General features: G+C 38.3%; 1 protein-coding gene across 1 annotated transcript; it reads right to left on the reverse strand.

The window, feature by feature from the left end:
- Nucleotides 1-17: 17 nt before the first annotated feature.
- On the reverse strand, nt 18-17,494 carry crfb1 (cytokine receptor family member b1). Its single transcript, XM_088414157.1, has 8 exons — nt 17,070-17,494; nt 15,332-15,405; nt 15,079-15,199; nt 13,612-13,778; nt 11,323-11,489; nt 8,149-8,305; nt 4,833-4,960; nt 18-3,614 (listed from the first exon to the last, which is right to left on the reverse strand). Exons 2-8 carry the CDS (start codon nt 15,378-15,380, stop codon nt 2,895-2,897), a joined length of 1,509 nt encoding a protein of 502 aa, XP_088270283.1. The 5' UTR covers nt 15,381-15,405; nt 17,070-17,494; the 3' UTR covers nt 18-2,894.
- Between the last annotated feature and the right edge of the window lie 338 nt (nt 17,495-17,832).

Consider the following 17,832-nt stretch of genomic DNA (forward strand, 5'->3'; position numbering starts at 1 on the left):
ATCCAGTCGTATTTTGTTGACACTGGTTTTATTAAAGCAAGCGTATTGTATGAGAGCTCACAGAAATTTTCTGTCAGAGACCCCGTGGCGGCAGCCATGTTTGCAGGTGTGGATTGCTGTTGGCTGTCACAGGCAGCAACAGATCGCACAGGATTGCTGTGTGTGAACACATTATAATGATGCAATACAAAGCGTACGGATGCCCTAACAATAAATCTAATAAACTAAAGGAAAATAATTAACATTTAAATGCACTAAATAAGTCAGGGGAAACCCCGAAAATGATATTTTTCCCTTGTCCCACACCCTGTAATAACCAAATTGAATCTCAATTGAAACTGTACAAATGGAAATGGCATTTTTTTGGTATTATTTGTTTCATTGCTGTCTCTTGCAACTGTGTGAACATTTGTTTTAATAAACATAACATTTCAAATCTTTATTATTATTAATGGAACATGTGTCCTACAACATCCATGCAACCCTACCATAAACTTTTGGGAATGGTAGAAGAAGAAGAAAACAGTGAATCATATGATGGATGGACTCGACATCAAGAAGTTTTCCAAAAGTGTTCCAAAAGAATGGCTCAAGCAGCGGTCATTAACTCCGGTCCTTGAGGGCACATATCCTGCATTTTCTTCAGCGTAACCCTCCTCCGCTGCACCTGATCATGATCTTTATCATGCTCCTGCAGAGCTTCCTGATGAGCTCATCATATGAATCAGGTGCAGCGAAGAAGAGTTACACTGGAAAAAATGCTGGATAGGTGCTCTCAAGGACCGGAGTTGGTGACCCCTGGGCTAGAGCAACACTATGTCCTCTCTTCTATTTATCATATTTTTATGAAATAGTTTACCTTACTTGCATTTCTCACTCCACATCACGCAACCATGTTATGAATATACTCAGAATAAAACAGTGTTTCTGACATTTTTTTTTTCAAACCCTTATCTCTATTTACATAAGTAAAATTGTCCACTTGGTCAGCAGTAATGGCTAGCTCAGTGGTTCTTAACCTAGGTTCGATCAAACCCTAGGGGTTCGTTGGGTTTGGTGGAGCCTCCGCTGCAGAGGTCCACCCCTCAGTCTAGTCTTCACCACTAAAGAAGGGTTCGGTGAATGAGCATATGAAACTGACGGGGTTTGGTGCCTCCAACAAGTTTAAGAACCACTGGGCTAGCTAAACAGATCGTTTCTCCTCCTGAGTAAAAGCTAACGTTAGCACAAATTTGCAAACGTTACCTGCAACCCTGTTACTGTGATTAGAGTAAATGTCTTTATTAGTTCATGTATTTATTTATAAAATCATGTCATAAAAAGCATAGCAATGGTCTATATGATGTAATAATTAAGCCTATAGTGGTTGATTACCCAATACTGATAAACATGTAGCAGAAAATCAGAAAAGTGAAAGTTGACTTTTCAAGAATATTAAAAACAAACTAAATGTCTTCCAATTCTGGAATGAACCACACACACGTATATTTCTGTGCTTAAAATTAATTAGAAAGTAAAGTACTGAGAGATACATAACAAGGGTAAGGGACACCCGGTGAAAACTTGCCTGGTTGGCAGGAATAGTTTGCGAGAATCACTTTCTTCAATTGTGCAACAAAGACAATCTACTGTACAAGCAAAGCCACTGGGATACAAGCCTAAGAAGAGGCTCGATTTTGACACGGTACAGACAATATTTCAACACGGCCCCCAGAAGCTACAGAGGAGGCATGAAAAGAAATCTGATACACAAAATAACAAAAAGGTGTGCTACTAACTTGAGGACGACTAAGCCATTCCAGTATGTATGTATATTTGTGTGTGCGCGCATGTGTGTGGGGGATACGGATAAATCAGCATTTAAAGGAGGTGCTTCTCAGTTATTTTGTTGCAAAGCACCTCCAGGAAAGAGAAAACATTTTGCACACCCCCAACTTGCCTTCCTGACTGTAAATAAAATTGTATCATTTGTAACATTAAGAAAACAACAAACTTAACAGCTAAGCATAAATCTTAACTTTTAAGCCTGTTCCTTGGGGTCACCTGCGCCCCTCCAAGCATTCCTCACCTCCAAAGGGGGACCTTCCTACTTTTTGAGAAGGACTACTTTAATGTTTAAAGGGCGGTTCGGAGGCGCAGTGAATAGCACGTCCGCCTCACAGTTCCAAGGTCCTGGTTCAAATCCGCCTGGCTGTGGCCTTCCTGTGTGGAGTTTGCATGTTCTCCCGGAGCGCTCCGGCTTCCTCCCACACTCCAAAAACATGCACGGCAGGTGAATTGGATATTCTAAATTGTCCTTAGGTGTGATTGGGTGCGTGGTTGGTTGTGTGCCCTGCGATTGGCTGGCAACCAGTTCGGGGTGTCCCCTGCTTACTGCCCCATGCCAGGTGAGATAGGCGCCAGCAAGCCTGCAACCCTTATAAGCGGCTCTGGAAAATGGATGGATGCTTAAAAGTTACCCGTTTTAGTCTAATTTTTTTTATTTTATCCAATACAACTTTGCATTGATGGCAACAAAAGGACTCAACATCAGTGTTTCACATCTGATCAAAGCAGCAGTCACCATCTTTACCCTGCCATCTCTCCAACGCAACGACACATTTTCTTCATCTGACGAAGCAGTCTTGCCATTTTTATTGCCTGATTCCCATTGGAGGCCCTTTCTGTCCACTTTGACCTATTTCTTCTTGATTTTTCCAAGAGTATTCCAGTTGTCATTGACAACGACCAGATAGCAAGTGCTTAGGCGCAAAGGTTTGTCCAGTCAATGACCTGACATCACATCCATTCCCAAAATGGCGCCGTCCATTAAAAATAACTAGGGTGATTTCGGGAAAACAGTGTCCCACTTTTTTTTTTCCATAGGTGTATGTCAGTCACACTGTTTAAAAAACTTAGCAGCGCCCCACATATCCAAAGAATTGTTCATCCTCCATCTTCTGTGTCTCAACAACATTGCACCCGCATTCATAGCAAGTGTCTTCAAAACATGTACACTTTGTTGATGTCAAGTCATCTGAGTCAGTTTGCATGTTTGAATAGAAAAAAAAATGCTTTGTGTCCGTTAACGTTAAAGGTTCTTCGGTGTGTAGTTCTTTCTCGCTTAAGGCTATGGCAGTCAGGGTCACCGAAGATAAGTCGACATTTTCAGACATGTTGACACAGTTCCCATTCATTTCCTCTTCTAACACAAATATGGACAGTTTCTTGACTTCCATTTCAGGCCGCTGAGAGAAAAGATTGTCATTTTCAACTCTAGTCTTCAGTGGATCCAGCTCCGCTGGAATGGTCTCAAATGATAAATCAGATATTTCTGTTTCAGCGTGAGACGTCACAGTCATGCTTGTCCTTACGTCACAAGAGTAATGGCAGGAACATTCCACTAAAGAATTTTCAGCATTTCTGTTTATATACAAATTACTTCTTTCATTTTCTTCCTCCGCTTCATCTTCCTCCTCCTCCTCCTCATCCGTTCCTGACCATGTGCTTCTGTGGATAGGATATAATGCTGTGGTGATGGTGTACTTCTTTTGTTTGAATTTATCTGAGCAAACTGAGATCGTATCAAGGCTGGTTTTCTCTACTGGCAACAATTTGGCATTCATGAGGGCCATCTACAGAGAGGGGAAAAAAAAAAGATGAACAACAATCAGGGTTTTTTTGTTTTTTTTTTAAACCATAGTCTTCATACTCTTCAAAGATTGGACACTAACCAGCAGTACTGTGGAAAAAGTAACTGAACTAAAATAAAATCCCCCCCGAATAAATGAATAGATAAGGTAGTTGAAGGTGTCAAGTCATTGGGCAGCAGCTTTATAGCAGTTAAGCACAGACTTGTTGCTCACAAGCCACTTTGTCCAGCTCTTCCAAGACAATCTAAGGTGTTCTCAGGCCAGCCAGGAGACAAACCGTATTTCATAAGTCGACCTCATGTATAAATCGACCCCCCTCTTTTACTTCAATTTAAATTTTACAAAAACACGAGTCCTCTTCGTTTAGACACATTTTTTCATTGTATATCGAATAGCATACTGTTGCGGTTGGGGGGGGGGATAAGACAAGTGCAAGGCAGTGTATGCATGCACATAGACGCAAATGCTGAAACTAATGTTGCAACAAAAAAACAATTTGAAGTATCAATGCTTTATTTTTTTGACACAGCTGAATATGAATTTGTCAAAAAGCCCTAAATGTCATCATCACTATCTGATACTGTATGTCAAATAGCACCTTCCATTTAAATCCCAAACGTCCGCTACTTCCTGCTAGTCATTTGCGCAAACATCCTCAATACTCTTCCATGAGTAGTCATCTTCAGACCCGTACAATTTGTTTGAAATGGAGGTCTTCGGTGATGATTTGCTGATCATCTTACTTGGGATGTTTTTTTTTTTTACCCAAGTGATGACTGATTTAAAATCAGAGCGTGGAAGTTTGCGCTTGGCTGTTTAACAACATGAAAAACAACAGGAAGAAGAACATTCTGAAAATAACTGACTGCACTCCTGTGTAACTATGATTTCAATGTACTTTATTTATATACGTATTATTTATTCTCTTTATTGTTCACGTTAAAAATAGCACAAATCGGAGCAGCACTCCAAATTTCATTGAATACCAGTGTAAATGAACAAAAAAGCTGTGGATCCATCTTTTTATCCATAAAAAGCAATGCTTTTTCCCTGTAGTAATGTATCCGAGATGGAAAAGAAGAATTTGCTTTCGTTATGATGCATTAATTTGTTGAATTTCTCTTGACAGTTTTAATTCCTTTGTTGTTTTATTTTTGTTCATTGACACAAAACACATAGTATAACGGTTTTTATACTTACACTTAGGGCACTTGGGAGAGTCGCTTGAAGATTAAAAAGGAATCCAGTGTAGTACAGACCATATGTCAATGTCGTCAAGGCACCAATACAACAAATCAGAACACCAGCAGCTGTGCGGAGAACAGGTACTGTGGAAACACATGTACATGCGAGCGCACACGTGCAAACAAACAAACAAACAAACACACACACACACACACACACACACACACACACACACACACAATAATGTCAGCTCATGAACTAAGGAGTAAGACAAAACAGCCAGGGGTAATAATTGTGAAATGAAAAAATTACAACGTCATATTTCTCACCCTGCTACATTTTGTTTATACGTATTTAAGAGAATTTATCATGATATTTTTGTTTTGTTTTCTACTTTTTTGTGTATACTGTATATATAAAAGCACATGAAGAAAACAAAAAGACTTCATGTATGTATGTATATACACTTATACATACATACATACACACACACACATATATATATATATATATATATATATATATATATATATATATATATATATATATATATATATATATATATATATATATATTTTCTATTGCACTAGCGATTACACTTAGAACTAAAACAACTACCTCAAATGCACACAACTGGAACAACCACAGCCAGAGTTGTCCTGCTTTGTCTCGTACTATTGGATTGTCCTGTCATATGCTGCTACCTATGTCTTGTCTTGGGGTACTCTTGCCATACCTGGTTTTTCATATTTAATTTTTAGTTTTAGTTGTTAGTTTAGCAACACTAGGCAAAGTAGATCAAACATACTGCACTTTACATTACTATAGATAAGTATCTAGCTTTTAGGTTTGTCTCGTCTTGCGCACCTGCACTTTGTTATTGTACATGTAAAACGCAGAGGATAGTGAGAAACGCAATTTCGATTCCTTTGTATGTTAAGCACATGTGAAGAAATTGACAATAAACTTGACTTTGACTTTTGACATATATATATACATACATATATATATATATATATATATATATATATATATATATATATATATATATATACATATACAGTCGGCCCCCGGTTTACAAACACCCTCTTTTACGAACATTTCGACTTACGAGCGTGGACCACGGAGTTTTTTGTCCCCCACTTACGTGCAAAGCTTTCGTCTTATGAACAATCTGACATGCCGGCCATTGTATTAGTTCAGATATTTTCGCTCTGCTGCGTCAACAAAAATAATAGACGACGCTGGTCACGGCAACGTTGAACGCTATTGCTCTTACAATGTCACAGTCACTGTCTCAGTCACGGTGTCAGTCACGGAGTCAGTCACAGAGATGCCGATATGCTATTGGTCGATTAAGGTCACAGTCCCGGTCTCACTCACGGAGATGCTACTGGCCGGCGTCATGTCAATCACAGAAATGCCAATATGCTATTGGCCGAACGCCTTTATCTAGCTTGATGGCACAGCTGGTCGGGATGGAAGGAAGGAGAGAAAATGAGTGAAAAACGGAAGGAAGGAATGTTGTGAAGACTTTGCAAACTTTATCTGTTGACATGGCTTCTAAAATTGCAAGTGGCGGTAAAGGAAGAAGTAAGAGGATGATGACAATAAAAACCAAGCAGAAGATAATAAAAAATAGGAAGGAGGCGCATGCATAGTTAACCTTGCTCGTGAGTATGGACGGAACCGCTCGGCAATCTTCTAAGGGCAAGACTTTCCTAGCCGGGCGACGGACCTCGCTCGACAACAAAATGGAGAGGCTTCTTCTATTATGGATTAAAGAGAAGGAAATCGCCGGTGATATGCTTCCCTGTTATCATGTTTGGTTAGCTACAGGCTCCACTCCAGGTCGAGGTCCGAAGAATGGCCATGGGATGTGCGTAGCAGGGCACAGAATCTGTTCACCTGCGCCTATTTCTAACCCACCAAATTCGTGTATGCACTACTTGGAACCAAATAATCAGTCGCGCAAAAAGTAAGTGCCACTGCCTTCGCCGAAATGCCCAGTGGGAGTTAGCCAGTCTACAAAATTCACAAACACAATGAGCTAGACTTACATTAGCACTAAGTTTAAGATGCGTCTGTTTTTTACGAGCAGTAATGTGAAAAAATGTTCAGTGCGTGAGGAGTGGGCATACAAAATGCGCGTCATTTCCCCAAACACAGTAGAATAGACCTGTGTGGGAACCAAATTGAGGGTGCGCACCTTTTTACACCCAAGTGAACAGATGCCAGTTGACCAAATTAGGGCTATATCTCGGCTGACCTGGGAATCTGTAGGGATCCCACTGGAGGAAAAAGAATTTTGGGCTTCCCTGCCCAAGCTGTGGGCCCCCACAACCTGACTAGTTCTTGCCATTCAGGGAGCTTAGTTCAGTGAATGCTGTTGTGGATTTAGAAAGCTGTGTTTGTGATTAAGGTCTATAGTATTTACATAAAGTTGACTGAGGCTCTGTGATTAAGGTCTATAGTATGTACATAAAGTTAAGTTGAATCTACTTATTTGCCACCATAAAGGCTATGATGACTTCAGGGCCTTCAGAATCAACAGTTCCGGCGTCTGTGCACTGTAAGTGAACAGGAACTTGTAGTTAATAAACAGATCACAAGTTGGTGACAGTAAGGCCAGCTAGAAGGCCTCACACTGAAAGTGACATGTATGGCCCTGTGATTGGATGGATTGGAAGGGAGGCAGAGCTATGTAGTTTAAACCAAGCTACACAGTGTTGCTTGGTTAATTTGCATTAATAGTGTAATGTACACCAGAGCCAGACACCGGGACCTTTAGCAGAAAAATGAAATATATCTACATGCTTTTTTAACCCACAATGGCTGAAGGAGAGGAAAATGTCAAACAAGTCATTGAAGTCTTCTTGAGGAAAGAAAGAAAAATGGATTTTGTGTTCAAATAAGTGTTGAGGGATAGCCATTTGAGGAAAGAAAGAAGAATGGTTGTTGAGTTAAAATAAGTGTTTTGGGGAACAGCCGTTTTGGTGAGTGCTCGCATTTTATTTTATTTTTTTCATTTTTGATATGTAATTTTATTTTGCTCATATTCAATTAATGAATATCACGTATCACGGGTTTATTGATGTTTAAATGGTCTGGAAAATAGCCTGTATAGTATATGATTAAGTTGATACTGCACCCAGTAATGCATATGTGTGATTTCTCCAGCTGTGCTGTCAGACTACATAGGACATAACTGAAGGCTTAAGTGTAAAATGCATGGACCGCCACTGAAAAATAGTACAACCAATATGGGGCATGACTGGAGGCTACACCAGTAAAAGCCACAACAGTTAACAAACTGATAGCAGTTGTTTACCTCTGCTTGAATCTGCAATACTTCTGAAGATGCATACCCACGTTGATGGTTCAGTATGTTTATTCATGGTAATCTCAGTTTGAATCTGTATACAGTATTTCTTGCCTTTCTCCAAGTTGTCAACGATAACACTCTTGTCTTCAGTTTTGTGAACCTCCTGCAGATCAAACATTACAAAAATAAATGTACATTGTTATCCATAACATGCTTAGAACTCTTGTTACATTAACAGTGTTCTTTATCATGAACTCATTGTGTCTGGGGAAAGCAATTCTGGAGGCTAACGCAATTAACCAAGTGAATATAATACAGTATGTGGCACAGGAGATGTCCTATCCTCGCTGCCTTCCTGTGTAGGGAACCCACTCAGTCAGATCATAGATAAGAGTGGCAAAAAGTGGAATGATAATAAACTACCTCCTCTACATGGGTGCCATCAAAATGAATGCTAAACAGGAAATCAACTCCTTGATTCACCTCACAAGGATGTGCAACTATAATATCAGAATGTCATTTGGACTAGATCATAGGTGTCAAACTTCAGTCCTCGAGGGCTAGTATCCTGCAAGTTTTTCAAAACACCTGATTCAAATGATTCGCTCAAGATGGAGCTTGAAAAAGATCCTCATCATTTAAATCAAGTGTTTTTGAGAGAGAGGCATTAAAAACTGGATTAAAGGAAAACCGGATTAAAGGACTGGACTTTGACACCTCATTGGCAGTAAGGGTGCACCAAAAAAATTAATTTAATCCGAATCGCGATTCTTATTTACTACGATTTAAATCGATATATCAGGTCATTAAATCGATATTTAAATTAAACAGAAAGTGATACGCTTCCTGTCGGCTTCCTTCCTAAATGCTGTGTGGATGAAGTCACCACGCAGCCCGTTCCAAGATTGTCAAGCTTGAGCTGTTTGAACGGTTTTGTCTCTTTCCCATGGTCGCGAGTTTAAATGTTTCTGTTCTGCCTTTTAGTTTATTTGTTCTCGACCAGTGGTCCCGAGCTTAAGCTCGTCTCAATGAGGACAGTATAGTTTCACTTTGCTGTTGAGGAATGAACTATTGAAATAAATGAGCTAACCAAGAAACATATTCATACAAAACATAAAGCAAATAGTCAGTAATCAATACAAAACAATGTATGCAAACACCAAATTAATTCACAAACACATATTACTCACATACATGCAAATGAATAAAAATACTGTCTCTACTGTATTAAATAATGTTACAAACAATTGTGACTAATAATGCTCCTGACATTTTCCTCTTACCTTTGCTATCAATTCATGTGCTCACTTGAAAAAGTTCATATTTATATCTTTACCATATACATCTTGTTTATCATAAATGTACTGATAAATATCAATAGTTTTCATTTGGGCAACTGTTTAAAAATATAATAATATAAATATATTATTAAAATGATAAAATTTTGGAATAGTAAAAGACAATTACAAGATATCCCAGGTGTGCAAAGATGGCCCAGAGGGCTTTTCAGATCCATATACCGGTAGTAGTGGTGGATGCCTACTGATTCTTCTTCTGGGACATTGCTGTGCTGTCTGTAAAATCTGCAAGTCATTGGGCCTTGGCATAGTGTGAACTTCCTTCTCCCAGTCATTCTTTTAGTACTGCTCTAGCTCAGCGTTAGATGGGTCTCTTTCAATCTTGTAACCTTGCCACTGAGAGTAGACCTTACCCAAGTAGTTGGAGAGCATCGTGCTTATTCTTCTGGCCTCAACCTAAATTTCTTGGCCAGTTCTATCTTAGTCTTCACATCTCTTACCGCTCGCTCTCATTTTTGCGTCTAGCCTTCTATTCCATGGAAGTGGCCCATGCTCCTTTTGGGTTGTTTATCTCATAGCTAAGCATCTCAAGAGTGACTGTCACTGCTGAACAGATCAGCTGATTGGTCTCAGGTCAATCCCTTTTCTATTGAGCTTTTCTGCTCATGGGGAACACACTCTCAACATTTGGGAGTGATGGTGAAACCACCTCTAAAATGACCTTGTCGTGGTTCAATCTTGCATCTTTAATTTATCGCTTTACATCTTCGTATTGGACTACATCTCTAAATGTGATAGTAACTTCCTATTTGCTGATGTTTGAGCACTAAAGAGTAGGCGTTTTTGCTCAGTGTGGATGTGGGGTTCCCAAGAGTCCAGGCCTATCTTCTCTCACTGGGGTTACAATCGTAGTAGCACGCCATCAGTACCTTATTCTCCACCCCGTGAGTACCTCACACTTGATCTTTTCAAGTAAGCCACCTGTCACCAACTCTTTCTTATCAATTGCGACCCGTGAGTTTCTGTGCGTCCACAGAAGCCAAACTCCAGCTTCGCCTGGACAAGTTAGTGCTTTTGGCTGAACCCTCTCTAGAGTTGTGACATAAAATAATCTTTCCCTTTCTCTCACACCATGGCCTGCAGCCGTAACTCATTCCTGTTACTTGCAGCACACCCCCTACAGTCGAGGAGGAAAATGGCTCCCGTTTTTTTGTTTCCAGCGGCACATGTCCAGCGCCTATCACTCTTTTTTTTTTCGTCAGCGCATATCTTGCAACCATTGTGATTTCCTGTTTGTAAGTTGGGCACCGGATGATGCCATATGAGGGGAGGATACTGTTGTTACTGTATGTGTGAGTCCTCGATATTGTCAATTGGTTCTTTATTTTGGTGTATCAATTGCTTCATTCTTTCAGTGTTTATTTTGTCACCTTTGGTGTGTCAGGATAGGGCTGGCATGATGTCTCACAGTATTTAGCCTCTTGGTGTTCAGGAACACATTGTCAAAATGTCAAGCTGTCTGATTGTGTCTTCCATGCTTTCTGTTTGAATGGCAACCTTTCTTCCATGTCTTCTGCATCCTGCATCCAAGTCTCTGTACATGATTCCTTTGGATTTTTGTCTTCCTCATCCGCCCCACTCTTGGCTTGGACTTTGCATTTTTGTGTAAAAAGAATTTTAGTAATCAACGTCCATGTCTTGTCTGAATATCGGTTCAAATTCTGCTCCTAATGTGAAAATGGCTTAGGCAATTATGCTATATGGTCGACAATATGCTGTCTCTGTGCTGGCTATTTTTGTGAATAGTGACGAAATAAATAAAAGCTGTGGTTAATCAGTGCAAGTTAGAATTAATGTGACTTTTGTGAGTTGGATGCCTTACCTCAATTTTGTTAGATTTCTTCAAAAGGACTTTGAACTTTGCTTTGTAGAAAGTCTGGATGTCATTGTTTGGTATTCCTGAGCTTTTGTCAGCCTCAGGCAGTGATATGTTGATTTGAATGCCATTGCCATATTCAGTCACTGTTACGTTTGGAGGACCTATGATTGCTAGAAACAATAACAGAACATTCATCTAAATACTTTACCAGTTGCTTGCTTTTGCTCCTCCTTAGGATAAAATAAACCCCTGCTCATCAAGTGGGGAATGTTGCAGACAAGTGAAAATTTGTTGATAAGCTAATTAAGCTTTATATAAACAGTGTTCCCTTGCCATTTTGCACTTCATCTTTCGTATTTTTTTCTATTGGAAAAAAAAGCTATATTGCGGAGACGCACTGTGAAGGTTTCCTGCATGCCAAACAGACAAGTTGACTGTATTGACACAGGTACACCTCTGTCATTGACCGAGAGTGGAGTATGTAGCTGACAAAACATGACAGGGAAGCAGAGTTTACACCCGAAATTCCAATTTATTACAATTGCACTGTGTTTTGTCCTCACAGTTTTGCTCCATCCGCACGTTCGTACTTTCATGAAAGCTGGAGACTGCTTGCTAAAGACAGTCAACAGCTTGTTCAAGAGTGGCTAGACAATCAGTCAATCCGCACACAGGTACTCCTACAAGAAACGTTGATTGGCTCCGAACACAACATAGGCTAATGAGGGCAGAAATGGATTACAACTCCTGGATGTTACGGCGGGAGCCAATCACTTTTCTTGTAAGAGTGGCCATGATCTGATTGACTAATTGTCTGACCAATCTTATCAAAGATGTTGTTACATATCAAGCAGCAGACTCCGGGAGAAAGCTCACACACGAGTGAGAAAGCGGTGCGGAAGGAGTATTGTGAGGACAAAACAGAGTGATGGGAAACTGTTAAAAGTTGTAATAAAATTAAATTTTTGTGTGTAAACTTTGCTTACCTGTCATTATGTTTGGTCAGCTATGGCAGTGGTTCTCAAATGGGGGTATGGGTCCCCTGAAGGTACTTGAAGGAACTCGAGGGGCTACTTGATATGTTAAATAAAACAAACATGCAAAAATCCTTTAAATATAATTAATGAATTCAAGAAATGTTTCCGGAAAATAAAAGTTAAAAAAATACAATTTTGATGACAAGTCTCTATTGTAATCCCAATAGAGGATGCTTTAGGTTTAATATTTTTCTGTGGACAAATATTTATTGACACAATTTACATAATTTATTACATAATTATCAATTATAACATAATTTACAAAATAATTAAGTTAATGATTTATTTTTGTGAGAAGATCTCTACTATAATCCAAAAAAGACCACTTTAAATTTAAACCTTTTCTGTGGACGAATATTTATTTATAACAATATTTTTTTTGCGACAATGGGTCAATCACTTTGACTGTTTTGATTAGTTTTTGGGGACAAATATTTATTATATATACAGTATATATATATATATATATATGAGAGAGAGAGAGAGAGAGAGTTTGAAAGGTTCTAAAGTTAAATAACTTTAATAACACTGATGGCATGTTTTAAGTCTTTTTTTTTAAACCCCAAAATGCTTTGCAGTGGTTAAGGGGTACTTGGCTGAAAACATATTTCACAGGGGACTCATCACTGAAAAAATATTGAGAACCACTGTGTTAAAGGATTCATTCAATTGTATTTTTGTTGGATTGTTTATCTTATTGAAAGCAAAGGTAAAGAAAAAACAGTTAACAACTGTTAAAAACAGTAAACACTGAAAACATGTTGAGAACCACTGAGCTACGGGCTCCACTCTAGGTTGACGTCTAAGGGCCTTTACGCCAAGGGCAGCTCCGGCCCTCCGTGTTCCCCTATTACGGCAGTACAGTGTCTGCATAAGATCTAATAATTAAAGATTGAAGTAAATGTATGTGCTTTTTCTCAAATATGCAAAGTATAAATACTTTTCATGTTTTACAATTTCTGGTACCCACTTACACATTCATCCAAATTTCTGGTGGGTGGGGGAGGGAGTCCTACTTGACAGATTTCACTTTTCGCTGGGATTTTTCGGTCTCCATTAACCGCAAAAAACAAAAGAACACAAAGTGGCTAGTTGAATTTTCACTTGGGGAACCCAGCCAGCTGAACAACCCTATTACCTATTATGTAGTGAAATCATGACAAATACATATTTTAAGAACATGCCTAATTATTTCAAAGCCAGATATGTAGATTTCATTGAAAAAATAAGTACCATGCAAAGTATGCAAACGTACTCTGTTCTATAGGAGTGAAGCAGATTTCTTCAGACTCCGGAGACCAGGTCCCATTGTTGTAAGCTTGGACAGTTAAATAATGTTTATAGTTGTTCAACTTCATCTGTAACCATGTTGCAGTTGTTGTGTCGTCATTCTGTGCTTTTTTCTCATTTTCTCCACTTAACCTGCACAGACATTTTCAACATTTTAAGTCATGCTTCTTGTGCTGTGGTTTATCTCAAAATCATAGATGATCACTAAATAAGGCCATAATTAGTAATTCAATGTGTCTTTACAGAAAACTGAGGTTAAGTTCTCACCACAGCAGTCAATAGAGCAGTGATATTGACAGTCATGAAAGTTTTCAAATAAGCACAAACAAGCAAAAATAAATATAGAATAAAAGTCATAATAATTATAAATAATATTATAAATAGAAGAAATAAAATAATAAATAGAAGGACATATTTGTCATGATCTGTTCTGTCTCCCCATGGTGGGACTGTCTTATTGCAGGGCGAGCCTGTCTTTGAGTGAGGGGCGGAACCAACGGCTGCACACCTGTTCTCAATACCCATCACCTCTATTTAAGCGCAGCCGGGGCAGGGCGGCGACGTCGGCTTATTCTCTGAAAATCCGTTTTGTCTGCACTTCATATGTCTCAAGTTTTTCCGAATTTTGAGAGTTCCTAGCTATTGTGTATGTTTGCTCACTCTCCTTGTTGTTTCTCTCAGTTGACACTTTGAACTCCATGAGTATTCTCCATGCATCCCTTGTTGTTACTTTATCATCCCTTGAGTCTTTTCCAAGCACTTTACTTTGCTACTTTTATCCGGCTCTATTTTTAGGTTGCCGGCCCATCTCGTGTTTTGATTTTGTTTTCTAATCCCGGTCGCGTGTTACGTGCTTAAACCTTTTCCTCATTTGATACTTTGCGTTCAGTGTCTGTTGGGTCCAGCCACCCTTTATTTCCAGTGTCGCAGAGTGTCACAATATTGATCAACAAATTTTAGGAATACAAGAGGACAGGAGTAAACATATAAATACACATCAACAAAAATGGTAAATGAAGTGCATTATATATCACTATGTCTACATTGTTATTAATTCTGATTGTTTTACCTACGACCCTAGGTTATACCCAAGGTAAACCCTTGCCATTTCGTGTCTACACAGAGGCTATTAGTAACAGATATAGACTGTAATAAAAAATGGACCGACAGTTTCCCAGATATTGTTATTTAAAATGTCTTTTCAGATGGTTAGGTGGGAGGAATTTGATTAAATAACACGGAATGATCCAATAGCGATAATATAATGATACACCGTTCAGCCGACTACTGTATTTGCTACATGTGCAATACGTAGAGAGAGCGCATCCAAATTGCTTAAATGATTTTCTAACTATCCTTCCCGATTCCATTGAGTTGAAAGCCTCTCAATTGTTCTTGAGTTGTTAAAAATTATGATGAATAGGAAATTTACCTCGAAAATACCTTGTACCGTACACCTGTTGGGGTGGCAGGCCCAGGGTCCCAATGCAGTATGTGAAGGAAGTTAACAGAGTTAACAGAAAGATTACATGGTGCGGGAAGTGTACCAAGAACTGCAAGAACAATAATGGCAATGTTAGTGTTGAAGAACCAGTTACAGAAACACATTCATAAGCATAATCATGATTTTAGTTTGTGTTGTAAATCTGAAGATTTCTGTCTTCAGAAAAAAATATTTTACTCACCAGAATCAAGCAGCAGCAGCATGTTTAGAGAATGAGACACCCACTTCATCTTGCAGTATGCATCGTAGTCTTTCCTTAAAAAATGTATTTTACATGCGCAAAGAAAATGTGAAGCACAATATTAAATCAATATATTATGTAACATATTGCAGTATTTCCTTGATATGTACCAAAAAAAAAAAAAAAAACTTCATAATTATGAGTAGGTAGGTGCATATCTGCTGTTGAATGAACCAAAAAAAAAGTATTTTCATGAAATGACACCCGTGACAGCGCGTTTTGAGATGCAGCAAAACCACTGTTTTCTTTCTCATCTTGCTGGGACACCTGTTTTACATCACTGTTCAAGGATTGGCAATGACAAACAACACCTGCCCTATTTTTAATTACATTCAATAAATTTCTCCAACCATCCAGTTCACGCAGTGTAAGACTGGTCAACAACTCCTGTATTTGTTGTTGACAAATGTCCTTAAACCTTCAAGTGAGTAATTCTTCAAATCTAGATGGCCATACTAAAGTGTATACTGCTTACGATATACTGTATTTGTCCATGCTTCTGCTTAATTTGAAGTAAAATGGTCAACTTATTGACATTTTTCAGGGATGATGCCCATCTCCTACTGAGAAGCAAACATCAACAACAAAACATGAATCATGCATTCTCTCCAAGATTCGTTCATGGTGGCAAATCTTCGCCAAATTTTCGCCAGATCTTCCCCAAATATTTGCAAACAGCACAAACATTATTTTTTTTCTTGACAAGAATACAGGCAAACGTTGGACGTACGTTTGTGACTTTGAACAAATGCTCGTGAGAATGCAACAATCGCTACCTCCGCAAACATTTGTTCCTTAGTGTGTTATGGGCTTGACAGATAGTTGACCTCTTTGTGATATGACACTGACCAGTCATGATTGCTCAAATTCTCTGTTCAACTTGAAAGCCGAATTATTTGTTCATGGTCAGCTCAATTTTTTTTCAATGTATGGCATCTATTTTTAAATGTATGCACAGCAATCAGTCATTCTTTTTGCCTCATTCTTATTTATATGCAGCATAATTGTTTCTATTTATTGTTCATATAATTAATATGCACCAATTGAAGCAGCACTCTCAGTTTCATTGTATACCCATATACAATGACAAAAAACACATTTATATTTCAGTACTGTTCAATTGTACATGTTAGTGATTTATTAAAAGGAGAAGATCTGATGATTTTCAGTTTTGGGAATTTCAATGTAATAGTCATTGTGGTTTTCAAATTATGACGATTTTTGTTATGCTAGTATTTACCCATATTTTCTAAATGGTGGGTGGGATGATTTGAGTAAAGTCTAACAATAGTAGTTTTCAAATTAGGTTACATATAAAGAAAAGTTTGGAAGTTTTAAACTCCAATAGGAAAAAGTCACACTTGAAATCCAGACCTTCTTTGACTTTGCAAAATGCATCTTCATTACTTTTTAATTACAAAAAATATTTGTAAACACGTCTCACATATATATATATATATATATATATATATATATATATATATATATATATATATATATATATACATATATATATATATATATATATATATATATATATATATATATATATATATATATATATATATATATATATATATATATATATATATATATATATATATATATATGCGTGTAAAGACTAGTCCAAGCACGCTAAAAGATTACATTCGTGTGGAACGATATAGTATTCACTCACCTGAGGGATGGAACAACCAAATTGTTCTTCACGTTGTTACGACAATTAAACTGTAATTAGTTTCAGCCTTCTAATTCTTTGATTTACTGACTATACAACAAACTAAGACTAAACACTCTAAAATCTAAACGGACCGGCCACGGTTCACTGCCTTAGCTAAAACACTCCTTTTGTTGTAGTCAATTCTGAGAAAGCAGTTTTCGAAGCGCCTATCACTGCTTCCCGACATAAAGCAACCTGTCGTCTATGCCCAACCGACCACTTCTTGTTAAATTTTCATCGTAAATATTTCCGGCGCGCTACACAGTCGCTCGTTTCATTGCTAATATATTAACCAAATCAGCAATGAAGAATTTCCATTGGAATCGCGCTAGTCTACAAATACTAAGACAATGTTGTGAAAAAAACATCACGTGGGCGGATCATATGTAATAAAACACAAATAATATTTTTATTCTAAAAGCTCTCTCCCGCTCGTTACTTTCGTTTCCTGTGTGGTGGTGAAACAGTGCTTTTCAAACGTCACGCGGTGGTTTCCATGTTCCATCAAACTGTGGTGGGTCTTTTTTCAAGCAGAATCGGTGGCCACAAGAGGAAGCACAGTTTACAGAAAAATAAAATGTGGGTGGACCCAGTATATGCCTTCAATTGTCCCAAGTCCTATGAGCCATTTCGAGGACCCGTTTCCTACGAAAAGAAACTAACGGAAGTCACTTCACTCCCTCACGTAGAAAATAAAGCTATGAAGCTATTTCATGCAACT

The sequence above is a fragment of the Hippichthys cyanospilos genome, chromosome 5 (assembly GCF_059441005.1).
Source record: "Hippichthys cyanospilos isolate Australia breed blue-spotted pipefish chromosome 5, RoL_Hcya_1.0, whole genome shotgun sequence".
NCBI classification, from domain to species: domain Eukaryota; kingdom Metazoa; phylum Chordata; class Actinopteri; order Syngnathiformes; family Syngnathidae; genus Hippichthys; species Hippichthys cyanospilos.